Below are 14,199 nucleotides of genomic sequence, written 5' to 3' on the forward strand. Positions count from 1 at the left end.
GCGAGATGGGGCGGTAATTCTTGAGTTCGGTGGGGTCCGCTGTGGGTTTCTTGAGTAGAGCGCTGAGTTCGGCGTGCTTCCAGCTCTCGGGGAAGGTGGCGGTGTCGAAGGATGTGTTGATGATGTCTCGCAGGTGGGGTGCGATGACAGCATCAGCCTTGTTGAAGACGTGGTGAGGGCAGGGGTCGGTCGGTGATCCGGAGTGGATGGAGTTCATCGTGCGGATGGTGTCTTCGGTGCTGATCGGGGTCCAGGCGTGGAGGGTGGTGGTGGGGGGTGGTTGTTCGGTCTTGGTGTGCGTTGGTTGGTTGTTGAAGCTGTTGTGTATGTCCGCGATCTTGTTGTGGAAGTATGAAGCGAGGGAGTTGCAGAGGTCTTGCGATGGGGTGATGTCGTTGTTTCCTGCGCTGGGGTTGGAGAGCTCTTTCACGATGTTGAAGAGTTCCTTGCAGTTGTGTGCGTTGTTGTCCAGCCGGTCCTTGAATGCAGTTTTCTTGGCGGCGCGGATGAGCTGGTGGTGCTTCCGGGTGGCCAGCTTGAAGGTGGTCCTGTTGTCCGGTGTAGGTTCCCTTCTCCAGACTTTCTCGAGGGCTCGACAGTTCTTCTTGGAGCTCTTGAGTTCGTCGGTGAACCACGGGGCTTTCTTGCTGCCGGGTCTGTTGGGCGGGGTCCTCAGCGGGGCGAGTTCGTCCGCGCAGTTGCTGATCCACTTTGTGAGGTTGTCGGCGGCCTGGCTGGGGTTCGCTGAGCTGGCAGGAGGGTGCTGGCTCAGGGAGGTGGGGAGCTGGTCTGCTGTGATCTTGTTCCAGCTTCTGCGGGCGGCCTGTTGCTGGTGGTGGTGGGTCGTCGTTCTCTTGAAGGTGAAGTGGACGCAGCTGTGGTCCGTCCAGTGGAGTCCGGTGGCGTGGTTGAAGACGATGTCTTTGCAGGATGAGAAGACTGCGTCCAGTGTGTGTCCGGCGAGGTGGGTGGGGGTGGACACCAGCTGCTTGAGTCCAAGATTGGCGAGGTTGTCGAGCAGGGTGCTGGTGTTGCGGTCGTTGTTGTTCTCCAGGTGGAAGTTGAGGTCCCCCAGGAGGATGTAGTCGGCGGAGGGGAGGGCATGCGGGCTGACGAAGTCGGCGATGTCCTCGCTGAATCGTGTGCGTGGTCCCGGGGGTCGGTAGATCAGGGTGCCTCTGAGGGTGGTGTTCGGGTCGGTGTGGATCTGGAAATGCAGGTGTTCGGCGGTGGTCAGGGTGTTGTCGGTGCTGGTCGTGAGACGGATGGTGTTCCTGTGGATGATGGCGATGCCTCCTCCTATCTGGTTGGCGTTGCGGTCCCTCCGGACGATCTTGTAGCCCTCTGGGATAGCGATGGCGATGTCGGGAGCTGAAGAGGCGTTCATCCAGGTCTCTGTGAGGAAGGCAACGTCTGGGGCTGTGGCGTCTAGGAGGTTCCAGAGTTCGATGGCGTGTCTGTGGACGGAGCGGGTGTTGAGCAGGATGCACTTGAGGTGGGTGCTGGTGGTGTTCGACTTGGCGGGTGCTGGTGCGGGGCAGGTCCGGATGCAGGTGAATTTGCAGGCGTGGCAGCTGAAGGGTCCGTGGGTGCGTCGTGGTGTGGCTTGGTGGCATTCAGGGAGTCGGCCTGTGTTGAGTGCGATGAGGGTGGCGGCGGAGAACGTCAGGCGGGTAGCTCGGGGTCTTCGTGGGCCAGGGGTCCTGGCGCTGGTCGCGATCCGGATTCAGTCAACGCTGGCCGCGTCATAGCGCTTTATTTCCTTAACCACATGCGCGCTAGCGTTATTCTGGAGCTATGCTGAGATTTTAAAAAACCCATTGTTCATGACGAGCTGGGCTCGTCATCAGTGTTTGAGGAGGCTACACCATGACGAGCCCAGCTCGTCATGAGCCTGGAAGGGGTTAACGTCTTAAAGTCAAGTTGAACAGCAGCTTGCGGCGCTGTACAATAGGTCTAAAATACATTGGCAAAGGTTTAGGCGCAAACGATGAGCTTTGCCTATGGTTGTTGATTTTCCTATGGAGCCGAGGCAGTAACTCTTCAGGTGGTGAATTACGTCATGTGTAGGCTGGATGAAGAAGGTCTAGGACTACACTCCTCTTTTCTGCCCAGAAGTTCCCCCGTATGCACAGATTAATGCCTTAAAGTTAGGCCACCTCTCTATAGCCCCCACAATTGTCCAGAACTCTATCTTCGAGCTGCTTGGGAAGCGGGAGCATAGCTCATGATGCCTTGTTAGTGATTACTATTTGGCTCACTAATACCACTTAAACCTTTTGTGATGTTCATGGTCATTCCATCTGAAGTCATTTCCAGACTGGACAAAGTGAAAAGTCGAAGTCTTCCTGCTTCAAAGTTAACCCCTCTCCGATCTAATTCAATGCAGCCATGCTTGGTGATGGGTGGAAAGAAACTGGACACGCGGTCTTGATTAACTCCTCTTGTAAATATCAAATTCAGTTCAAATTGGTGCACATTACATTCAAAGTTCAAACGTGCAATCTCTACGTAAGTAGGGTCTTTGGAAGTGAGTCATTGATGAAACAAGGTATTTCCAGTTCTGATACACTAAGCAATCTAGCTAGTATTTCTACTTTCATGCCCAGTTATGAAATGATTTTCCTCGAGATTACTTCATCGGTTTGGGATTCGCTGGTTCTTATATAGTCTGTTCATTTCCGGTCCAAAAAGGCTTTATTTTCTTTTAGAATCACAGTGATTACCATAATTTATGTTTAATATTTATTCTGCTTTGAGCTAGCTCTATGGTTTTTTTCTTTTTCTATTTGGTTTTCATTCAACAAATTGCTCTATTCTGTCCGATAAATTTCTAACTGGTTTTAGTTCTGTTTCTAATGAATACTAGAACACGGCCCTGTCACCTTTTCGGGATAGGAAGAGCTCATACATTACAATAAATAAATCAATGAGTGTCCGAGGAGAATGAGTGAATGTACCATGTAGTTTTACACACCAGCTCAGAAAAACGCAATGATACCCTCCCTTTCTCGTTTTCCTTGAATAAGTGGCATATGGTTCTGCATCCTGGGACGAAAACAGAGCCATAATTATGTAAACAAATAATCTTTCTCCATTATTGATTTCTTCTGCCGAAGTTCTAATGCTCAACACCATCTACGCAAGTCAATTTACGCTTTAGAAAAAACTCTAGTAAACTCTCCAGCAAAGCACATTTAAAGTGCTAGCACAGCACACACGTATATACATGCATTGTCAGTATTGCAATTTCACATTAAGAACCCTTCTAAATTAACAGGATTGTGCCGATTTTTCTGTTCAAGAGCGAGCCATGCCAGATGAAATGTTATCAACCCAGAAATATTTTACACGAACTGAATTTAAATGACACATTGCACAAATTGTGTTCCTGAAATCTCGGAGTGGCTGTTTCCCCGTAGGAGCGGAGGTATAAACTGATAAACAAAATAATTATATATATACATATATATACTAACACACATATATATCTATATATATATATATATATATATATATATATATATATATATACACACACACACACCGTTCAAATTTCAGCTTTAATATTTTACTCATTGATTAACTCAAGATCCTGACACGTCTAAGTTTGCTTTGTCAACTACCCATAAAAAAGGCCTTCGAAGGGTTTATTGCAAACACTGGAACATATTTTGACGTCATTATTTATTATTTTGTATTTCAACAGGAACGGTCATGGCAGCCGGATACAGAATTAAACCGGTCTGTGTCAATGCCTTTCTGTAAGGCACCAACCGTAAGATATGAGGTTAGTGTTCCTGCCCAGAGGTAGGATCAAATAGTACGGGCTACCAAAAAAGAAGTACGCGGCAACAACACATGACCAGGTGGAATGTGGAAAGAGGCTGAAAAATTATCAATTGGACAACAACGTCCAATGACGTCAAAAATAATCTGGACTGCTTTTGTGTGAATAGCTGGCACAGTATAAACGATGCCAAGGAAACTTCAGCCAGCTGTCAACACATTTAATAAGTACTGGCCGACTTACAAATAACAACCGCAGCAAAACAAGCCTGGAGTACACATTGTGATTGTGTCCGATTTCAACAGCTTAAATTGAGTCATCAATGGAGGGCAGCTGTACAGTAAATCTCATACATCAAACACAGGTTTTTGGAAGGGGAAAGAGTACATATCCAAACAAACCAAAATCTCTCTTTGCTCTTGCTTAACAAGGACAATGAAGCGTATGCATCACCACAGGAAATCAGAGAGCAGGGCCTATTGTGGTCGCGCGACAGTCAATGCAGAAAGAATACCTTACCTCTGCCCTTCTCTCAGCAGCTTGAAATTGGGAGCTCTGCAATACAAACATACAGGAAGGACATTAGAGAGACACTCTTAACCAGAAAAACCACCACAATTCCTCTAGAAATCCAATATCTACATTTGAAGGTGGACCATTATTTTCCAAGAGTTACTCTACAGTATGGCCCCTTCCCTATCAACTTCAACAAAAATGGGAGATGTGCAAGCTGGTCTTGGGTTATTGAAAGTAATATTATCGTTCATATTTAGCAATGATGCAAAAGCATGTAAGTGTTATTTATTTCAGGTTGTTGTATAGCTCGTACAAAAACCATCACAGTGCTTCATGCGAGATATTATATAGTTAAACGTAGGTAATATAGGCACAACATGTTGAGCATTTAGGACAATGCACAGTAAGATCGAATAATGTGTACAGGGATAATGTACAGTTTCAGCACTAAGATATCACATTTATACAGCGACAGAGATGCATTTGGTGGCTTAGATCTGCAAACGTTCAGTACAGCATCAGGCATTAAAACATGATAATGAAGGAAGTCTAAAAAGTAAAAATACATAAGGATAATCTTTGGGAAACTGTGACCAAGCATTCCCCTCTTACTTATGCCTACTCCTCCTCCTGGGATATAGGCTTTCAACCAGGACTCCACAGCCATATGTGACCTGGGCTTTGCTTTCAATCCATGCATTGAGAGAAAATTTTCTTCAGTGTATATCATCATGCATGTATGTAAATGCAAACAGACTTTATCGTGAGGCCCTCGGATAGTTCTCATCCAGAGAGAACATGATTAAGACACTGAAAATGTACAGAGTTCCAGATATTTTAGGAGTGCTGTGCAACCACAGGTTTGGTTCAAATATAGTTTTTTGGTGAAGGCAGGAGTTTCAAGTAGGTGAGAGTCAGAGGCAAATTTGTCAAGAGGCGCCAGAGAGCTTCAGTTTAGTTGTTAGATCATTGGAGTGGTCAGAGAGTAAACGATTATAGACAATAAAGACAAGTTTAACAGCAGACCTACCCTCAACGGGAAGCTGATTCAAAGATTGTAGAATAGGGGTGATACTGTTAACAAGACACGCTCTTGAGGTCTGTGGGCTGTTGTGTGCAGGGAGGCTTTGATGGATACTAGAGTCCTGATAGGATTGCTTTTCCATAAACTAGTCTTGATAGGACAAGAGCTTAAGTGACTTCTTTTAGTTGTTGTTCAGAAATGAATAGTTTGATAACCCTAAAGAGAGAAAACTAGTGATTTATATTTTTACCTAAGAAATGCAAATGTTTAAGCAGATTGAGTCTGCTATTAAAATAAATCTAAGAGCTTTGGAGTTTTTGATGATAATATGAGATGAGTCAGGACATTGGAGGAATCTACCCACCCTCGTACGGTCTTAGATGAAGCCTGTGATGAAAGCAGAAGGAACTTTTTTGGGGGGGTTCTCCCATCGGACGTGACTGAATGTTAGACAGACTCAAAGCTAGAAGAGAGATATCAGCAGGAGCTGAATGGTTTTGTAGATCTGAGGCTAATGCAAAGTCGCGGGGAACCCTCTGTTGTGTACAAATAGCTCGTTAAAATTTTAACCAATCAAGGGTTGAGTTAAGAGGCAGAGCCTGAGACATGGCTTGCCAATACGGACTTGGAGGGGTTGGAGTCATCAAACTTCAGACCCGCTCATATGGGGTCTATTTAGACGCAGAAAGGCTGGCACTGTTTACACAGTGTTGGTGCAGCTTAGAGAAAGGCTTCACAACGGTGGAAGATGCACTAAGCGATGACCCCTTGCTATGAAACTACAACTTCAAAGAATCCTTTCACTCTCATGATGTTTGGCACTGGAGGCAGCCATCTTGATTTACCTGGAAAAACTTTTCTAGTTTTACACAGCGTCCTTACTGCGCAATCTGCTACAATGTGGTTACAGCTAGGGCCCTTGCTTGTGAATTTGTGATTCCTATTTAGAAGTACACTTATTTCCTTGGGAACTTGATGAAGGGCATTTGAATTACATAGATGTATTACGGAAATGAAGTCAAGTTGGGAAATTAACTTTGAACTAATTTTGAACATAGACTTTTATAGTCAAAGATTTGGGGATTAATTATATTCTTTTAGAACTCTGAATAGTTTTGTGAAGGAACACGATTAATTCCTGCATAAAGTAGCATTGATTATGACATGTATGTATATGAACTGTCCATTACGGTATAAATGGTGTTTTGTAAACAATACATACATAGCTAAATACAGTGCTCACAGAAAGTTAATGAACGTGTATTATTTCGAGAAGCACTAGAGACAAGTCAGAAATGTCATTAATAGGAAGGTGTATATTTTGAAGCTTGAGGTAGTCATATTGCTAGTAGGAAATGTGGTTAGTAAGCACTCAAGTAGATACTTAGATCGGGTTGAATTACCTTTTGAGGAAGGTTGGCTTTACACCAAGAAAACAGACTGTTAATTAGACAAAGATATCAATACGGTATACCCTTTCACTGTTAAAGGTACATGTAGACTGTTTATGGCAGACTATTAGAGATATACTATTTTTCTCTAGGTGACTATTCCGATGGAGGCAAAGTGGTGGTATCCAGTCTCACACTTTTCTCCTTAGTCCCATTGACATTTCCACACTTCCACTATTTCTCCAACATATACACTGAATGTGGTTAGTAGAGGATGTGATGAGGAGTTATACAAGCATATTCCTCCATTAGATCCAGAGTACAAAGTTAGTGCTTTCTGATACTGTCCCTTCAAAGCCCATATTTTCTTTCAGCATGTGGATCAGGATATCATGATTAACAGTTTTGAATGCCCCTGAGAGGTCAAGCAAGACCAGCAGGTATGAGTTATTTTTGTCCAACATCCTAAGAGCAATGTGTTATGCCTATAAGGCATTCCAAGTCTTGTGTTCATTTGGAGCCTTATAGTGTCTGGAATCGATTTGTGCCAGTTGGATCTTTGCTTGCACAAGGGAAGCCACGTAACAGGCAGGCTGCGAAATAAAGATCAGTCTACTCCTTTTTTTAAAAACAAAAAAAAACATTTTTGGTGTTCAAAACTGCTTTATTGCATAGGAAGATAGACAGTACACAGCTTCTGGTGCCTACAACCCGGAGGCTGGCAGCGTGACAATCAAATAGAACACAGCCTTGTGGCCGGCATCCCGGAGGCCCGGCAGCGTAACATAGGATCAGGCGACAGTAGCAGCATGACCGGTATTGCTGGGCATTTGAGGATGTACTGCAGCAGAACAGTGTTTTCAGTTATTAGTTTTTAGGTTGATGAAACTTCCCAACAATCAAACAAACTCAGAGGCATTAGAGACACGCTCGGATGTGAAGGCTCGAGCCAATAGGGTAATAGAAAAAGGCAAGGTCACACTCATCTTAAACAGTTACAGAGCAAGAAATCTGGCGGTACAGAATCAAAGCTATAGGAGGTAACATGTATGGTGTCGCGAAGTGTCAGTGATTATGTAAGGGGCGAGCATATGTCATAGGTAGCAAGGAAGGTTCCCAGATAGAGCAAAGGGGACAGGCGCCACCAATGGGGAGGTGTGTGGTCATAAGCAGCATACGGGGTACACCGGGCAGGGCGGTAACCCACGGCTGGGGAACAGGGAGATACTCCCCATCAGCACAGAGGGGATACACATATGTATGAAAGAGTATTGTGGTCATACTTGGAGACTCCGTAGTGTCGCTAAGTACAAGTATGGTCCCCTACGGGGGTATCGTCATCATCTGTCTGTTCAAGTAAATAGCCCACTAGGGGGCCCCAGATGTCTTTCGGCCGACTCATGACCGGTAACAGTTCAGCGAAGGTAGCATTTTGCTCTTGACAATAGGTCAAGTCCGCCAGCCAATCCTTAAATTTAGGCGCTCTACCTCGGCCCCATCGGCACGCCACCCGTCTCTTAGCCAAGAGCAATGCAGTATCGACAAATTTTTGACAAGATTTAGGAATATGCGGAGTATGCCCAAGGAGTGCCAGCAGGGGGTCCAAAGGCACAGTGCCCTTCGTCATAGCCGTGAGGGCGTCCGTCACCTGCTGCCAGTAATGAAGTACCTGCGGACATCCCCACGCCAGGTGCAGGAAATCTGCATGTTCGGCGCGGCAACGCCCACATCGATCATCGCCCGCTAGTCCGAATCTATGTTTCCGCACAGGCGTAGAATATATCCGTTGCAGGAATTTGTAATGTATGATTTTCAGTCTGCTGCTTGCGGAGATACGAGACGTGAGGGTGCAGCAATATTGCCATTGCTCATCCGTGAGGTCAGCAGCCAGCTCAGCATTCCAGTGCTCCTGGGCACCAGTCACAGGCATGGGAGCCGCAGCTCTGAGCTGACGGTATAGGCCAGAGACCAGATGTGTCCCATCCTGCGAGCAGAGTAGGAAATGAAGTGGGAGCAGCATTTCGGGTTCTTCGGGGAAACCAGGCAAGATGTCCCTCATCCCCGCGCGCAGGCGTATATAATAGAAAACGTCAAGTGGAGTGCGGCTATGAGATGCAAAAAACAGCTCTGCAGATTTGAAATGGCCGTCCAAGAACAGGTCACCCCAGCAAGCAATTCGTACCTTCGCACAGAGGGTGCGAAAACCCTTCTCCTGTAGCAGGGCAAGGTCAGGATGAAAAGTCAGCGGCAACCTGGGTGAATATGGCAGGCGGCAGGACAGGTGCCTGGCAATACGACGCCACGCGTCAAGCGTACATGATACAGAGGTGTTTGATGTAAGTATGGACGATTCCGGGCAGTGAAGAAGCCCACTGAGCGGAATAGAATGTACAATCCAATCTTCCACCGCGATGTGAGGCATAAAAGGGGTAGGGGCCAGCCAGTGGTATGCAAATTGTGCCTGTGCGCATTGGTAGTAAGCTTCAAAGTCAGGGATGTCAAAGCCCCCCATGTCATATGGAAGAGTGAGCGTGGACCATTTCAACCGTGGGTTCTTACCCGCCCAGAACAGCAGACGCAGCTCCGACCTCAAGGTTTTGAAGAAGAAAGCCCCAGGATAATAGGGGATATTGAGAAAGAGATATAGAAAGCGGGAAAGAATCACCATTTTTATAAGGGATGCCCTACCAGCCATGGAAAGCGGCAGGGTTATCCAACGATCGACTGTGGTAGCTAATTTAGTGATTGCTACTCCGTAATTGGACCGCAGAGTTTCGCTCCTATCTTGGGAAATTTGTATCCCCAGGTATCGTAGTTCGGTCCGACACCACTCCAGCGGATAGTCGAGGGAAAAGTCGGTAACCACCGTCGTTAAGGTAAAAAATTGCGACTTGGACCAATTAATGTGGACACCCGACATCCTGCCGAACACAACGAATTCTCGGAGTAGGGGGTTAAGGCGCACATCAGGGTGTTTAACATAAAGCGTGATGTCATCCGCGTAAAGGGACACATCGATTTGCCGCTGCAAGCATTGTATCGCCCCCTATCGGTGTAGTTGATGTAGACAACAGGCAAGAGGTTCAACGGCAATAGCAAATAGGAGGGAGATAGGGGGCATCCCTGGCACGTGCTTCTAGTAATGTCGATTGGCTGCGATAGTCGGCCATTGATCAGTACTCTCGCCGTGGGCCGAGTGTAGAGCTGGTGGACCCAGGATATGAAGAGCTTCGGGAACCCCATACTAGCTAATACAGAGAATAAATAAGGCCATTCGACCGAGTCGAATGCTTTGGAAGCATCGAGGAAGATAGCAGCGACCGGCATGTCGGGGTGCACAGTGCGGAGTAGGGAGAATAAAGTGCGGAGGTTATGTGAGGTGGAACGCCCAGCCACGAACCCAGATTGGTCGGGCAATACGATCCGGGACATGAGTAGCGAAAGATCGGTAGCCAAGACCTTAGCGAGTATCTTGACATCGCAATTTAGGAGGGAAAGCGGGCGATAAGAATTGCAGGAGCTGGGGAGGAGCCAAGATGGCGACCGCGACGGCTGCCTAGACGCCCGGCTCCGGGGGCCTTCTCGCCCCGCTCCTGTATCCTGATGCCCATCCTGAGCCAGGACCGCATTTCTACTAATGCAACGCTTTCCTGTCGCTGGCGGTGGTGTCCGCGAATTCCTGCGAGCTCCGAAACCGAAGAATTCTCCTCCCGCGCTACGCGGCCTTTCTAGTGCCGGGACAGGGGCGTTGCGTGCGGAGCGCAGCCGGACAGCACAGCGTCAATATCGGTTGCTGGAGTGTGGAAGGTGACGGCCGGCCGGGAAATGTGAGTCGATCGACCCGAGCCTAGTAACGCCCTGTCAGATTGACCTCTGGTACGCTCCGGGAATGGACTGAGCGCCGTAAGTCTGTGGACTTTTTACAGTTTATTGACCTTTGGTGTGTGGTTTAGCCCGGCTACTGCCCCAGTTCCCCCGGGAGGGGTTGCCCTCCTAGGAACTTAGAGAACCCCGTCGCCATATTTGGGGGCCTCAGACAGTGGCATTTTGTCTGGCGATTTGACCCGAGAGAGGTATCCGGGTGTTTGGTGCTCAACTGAGTGAGGAGCTACATCGCGAGATACGGAGACTGGCCCAGACACGCACGATGGAGCCCACGGTTCGAGACCTCCTTGTTGCTCTCGGCTCCCACCATACCGCCATGAGGGGAGGAGCCAGAGAGCTTGGACAGAAGCTGGACGCCATTGTTGTCCCATCAGTGAATGGGAGCCCCGATGATCATCAGACAAGTGATGCCACGCACGATTTTGCACCAGCACCGAGGGTTATTGCTGCACAACTACAGCTGGCTACGTGGGGGGCCCTGGCAGGTATGAGAGACGGGTTCCACTCTGCCGACTACACGATTGCTGTGTGGGGGCTTGGAACTACACCGAAGGCGGAACATTTCCACGGAACAGTGCTTTTGCCCACCCGAGTTGCACCGCCTCTGCACCCTGTTGATGTGGCTCTCTATCCTCTGCGGCCCTGGTTGTGTCGTGATTTGAGAGGGTGGCTTGGAACCTTGTTATCAGACCTGGACATTCGTAAGTTGTGTTTTGTCGGTTCCTTGCTGCTGGAGTCCCCTGAAGAGTTGGTTCTGCTTTGCTCTCCTGGCGCTTCGGATCGTGTGGGATTGTACTGTATGGCGACTGTTCAGTTGACATGTAGCAATGGACAGGTTAGAGCGGGTCAGGGGTGAATTTCTTCCAGATGCTAAGGGACGGATGCCTAGCCAGCGACTGAGAGGGGTGTGCTTTATTGTTTTGTTCTTAATAATGCTATAGTCGACTGACACTCCCCGGGATTTACTTAAGACCGATCCTGGGTCACTCAGTGCAAGCGGGGCGGGGGATGGCCGGGGCCCGGATTTGATGGCTCTCCTCCGCTTTTTTCCCTTCTTTGGGGTTTTCATTTCGGGGGCGACGGGCACGCTGGCGGGGGGGTAGGCCGTAGCCTCTTCAGATGTGCAGGGTGGGGGGTTGGGAAAGGTGGGGTCTTTAGTTTTGTGTATTCCTTATTTCTATGGCCCTCTTTCTTTCGCTGTGCTCTTTCTCTGTTATTGTCTTCTTTTATGGGTTTTCCCTTCTATCTAGTTTAAAAGTCTTTCTTTTCTTGCTGTATCTATATTTTGGGTACTCGTTTTACGGGCGACAGGCACGCTGCTAGGGGGGAGGGGGGTAGGCCGTAGCCTCTGCAGGGGTGCAGGGTGGGGGGTTGGGGGATGGGCTTTTTGTTTCGTCCTCTCTCAGTTACTATGGGCCTCTTTTTTCTCCTTCTCTCTCTCTTGTTTCCCTTATCTGTTCTTTCCTCTTTTGGGTCAGTATGGTGGGTCAGTGTGGTGCCTCTTGCTGTTTTCGCTCAATGCTGTTATGCAAGAGGTATTAGGGTTGTCCCACGTTCATGGGGTGGGCGCTAACTGGTGTGACATGTGAATATGTATCCCATTATCCTGTTAATTGTATTTTAGCACCGGTATTCTGATTATCTGCTTTGTCGCCATCATGATGTGCATTGCCCACCCGGTGTCTTTGTTCAATTGACTAGCATCTGATCCTTCATACTCTTAAATTTTAAAATGAACCTTATTTACTCCTGCATCTCAGTGGTCACGTTTACCTTAAGTGCTACACGGAATATCTGCTATTTTTGTATCGGTGGACTGCTGAGTTGTCGTATAATTTGCGTATGTGCTACAAATTGATGCTGAGGCCGGCCAGGATGGTTGTAGGCCCGTAACTGTATGCTAACATTGCACAATAAAGGTTTTTTTTAAAAAAAAGAATTGCAGGAGCTGGGATCTTTGTCGGGCTTCAAGAGGGAAGTAATAACCACTTCCCGCATGGAGCCAGGGAGAACGCCATCACACAGCGACTCTTCGTAAACCTCTCGGAGGACAGGGGCCATGATATCTATGTATGCCAAAGATGAGTCTACTCCTTAACATGAGAAGTGGTCATTGTCATTACTACAATTTGACGACGAGCTGCCAGCAAACAACCTGCCTTGTGGCCAAAGAACCCATTAGCGTGCTGTGATATCCCAAGACCTATCAGTGTGCTGTGATCTCTAATGGTGCTGTTATCACCCAAAAAAATCTTTATCTTCATATACTGGTATCGTACACTACAGCACTAGCATTTAATTCACGTACACGCAGGACCGGTGGTGTTTAAGGACTATTTGAGCAGAGTGACATTGAGGCTCGAGTGCCTGGAGGTAACACATAACGTGCCATCCACTGACTATGTGGAGTGTGAGCTTAGCAAGAGTCAAGAGAACCATGCGCTACTGGCTCTATCAAGTAGCACCAATCAAGAGGAGCGTATGCTACTGGCACGATCTGCTGTTGAGGAAGTCCGGGCAGTGCGAGCCATGCACGAGATGGGGCCCGCCGCATTCTCTACTGCAACAGCTGCTTGAGCACGTGTGATCAAGTACCTCTTACAGCCTTTGTGAAAGGCAGAGCGATGCAAGCATTGCATGAGACTGAGCATGACAGCTACTTCGATAAAAGAGCTGCTGGGGCAAATCAAGTTTATCGTGTCAGAGTAAGCACATCATACGCATGTACTGTTTTCAAGTACTTACAGTATAAATTCAACATTTTACTGGCAGGATCAAATGAAAAAAGTGTAGCCAAAGGAATAAACTTGCAGTCTAGCTCTCACCACATTTTGGAGTCCTGCCACAAATATTCAGAAGGATGAATGAACAGCTCAAATGAAGCTCACAGCATAGCCCATGGCAGTAAACTTCAGAGCTGTCAATCAATAATTAGAGGAAAGCGCCTAAAAACTAGCTCCTTAGAGAAAAACCCTTAATATTTAAAGTCACGAAGGAACAGGTTAAAAGCATTACATAATGGAAGCCAATTCCATAATAACACCTCCAATCTTCCTGACACATCAAGATTCACCTCCCATATTGTGGGAGAAATGAATAGATATCTTTGAAAATTAAATGCCAGTTCTTGATTGACAACATTTTAGGGCAGAGAGGAAAAAAGCATTGCTATCGAGTGTGTTGGGGAAGGAGGGTCAGCACATATTCAAATTGTTGCATGTATTAGTAGATGCTGAGAATCATACTATACAGGATGTCTACAAAAAAGCAAAATTGTTTTTGGATTGTAGGTCCACTAAAGAGACTAATATAGCACCGACAAGATATACGTTTTATACTCAATCCCTGAAACCAAAGGAATCTATTGACGACTGTCACACGATTGAGGGAGTTCTCTACTAAGTGTAAATTTGGGCAAGTGAATGATGAACTAGTTAGAGACCAGTTGATAGTGAAATGTAGGAGTAAAAAGATTCAAGAGAGGTTGTGGGCAGCAAAAAATCCCTCACAGAAAGACATAATACAAATTAGAAACGTGGTAGAGGAATCAGAATTTGGCATGCGTGAAATGAGTAAGACAGATCTAGCAGAAG

At 47.1% G+C, this 14,199-nt stretch overlaps 1 protein-coding gene across 1 annotated transcript in view; it reads right to left on the minus strand.

Moving 5' to 3' along the window:
* LOC147659451 (putative RNA polymerase II subunit B1 CTD phosphatase RPAP2) overlaps positions 1-14,199 on the minus strand; it is a 164,222-nt gene that overhangs the window by 15,287 nt on the left and 134,736 nt on the right. The window contains exon 7 of the mRNA XM_086951747.1: positions 4,310-4,345. Coding sequence (XP_086807873.1) covers positions 4,310-4,345 — 36 coding nt within the window. The remainder of the gene's footprint in view (positions 1-4,309; positions 4,346-14,199) is intronic.

Source organism: Lissotriton vulgaris, unplaced genomic scaffold (genome assembly GCF_964263255.1).
Source record: "Lissotriton vulgaris unplaced genomic scaffold, aLisVul1.2 SCAFFOLD_2360, whole genome shotgun sequence".
NCBI classification, from domain to species: domain Eukaryota; kingdom Metazoa; phylum Chordata; class Amphibia; order Caudata; family Salamandridae; genus Lissotriton; species Lissotriton vulgaris.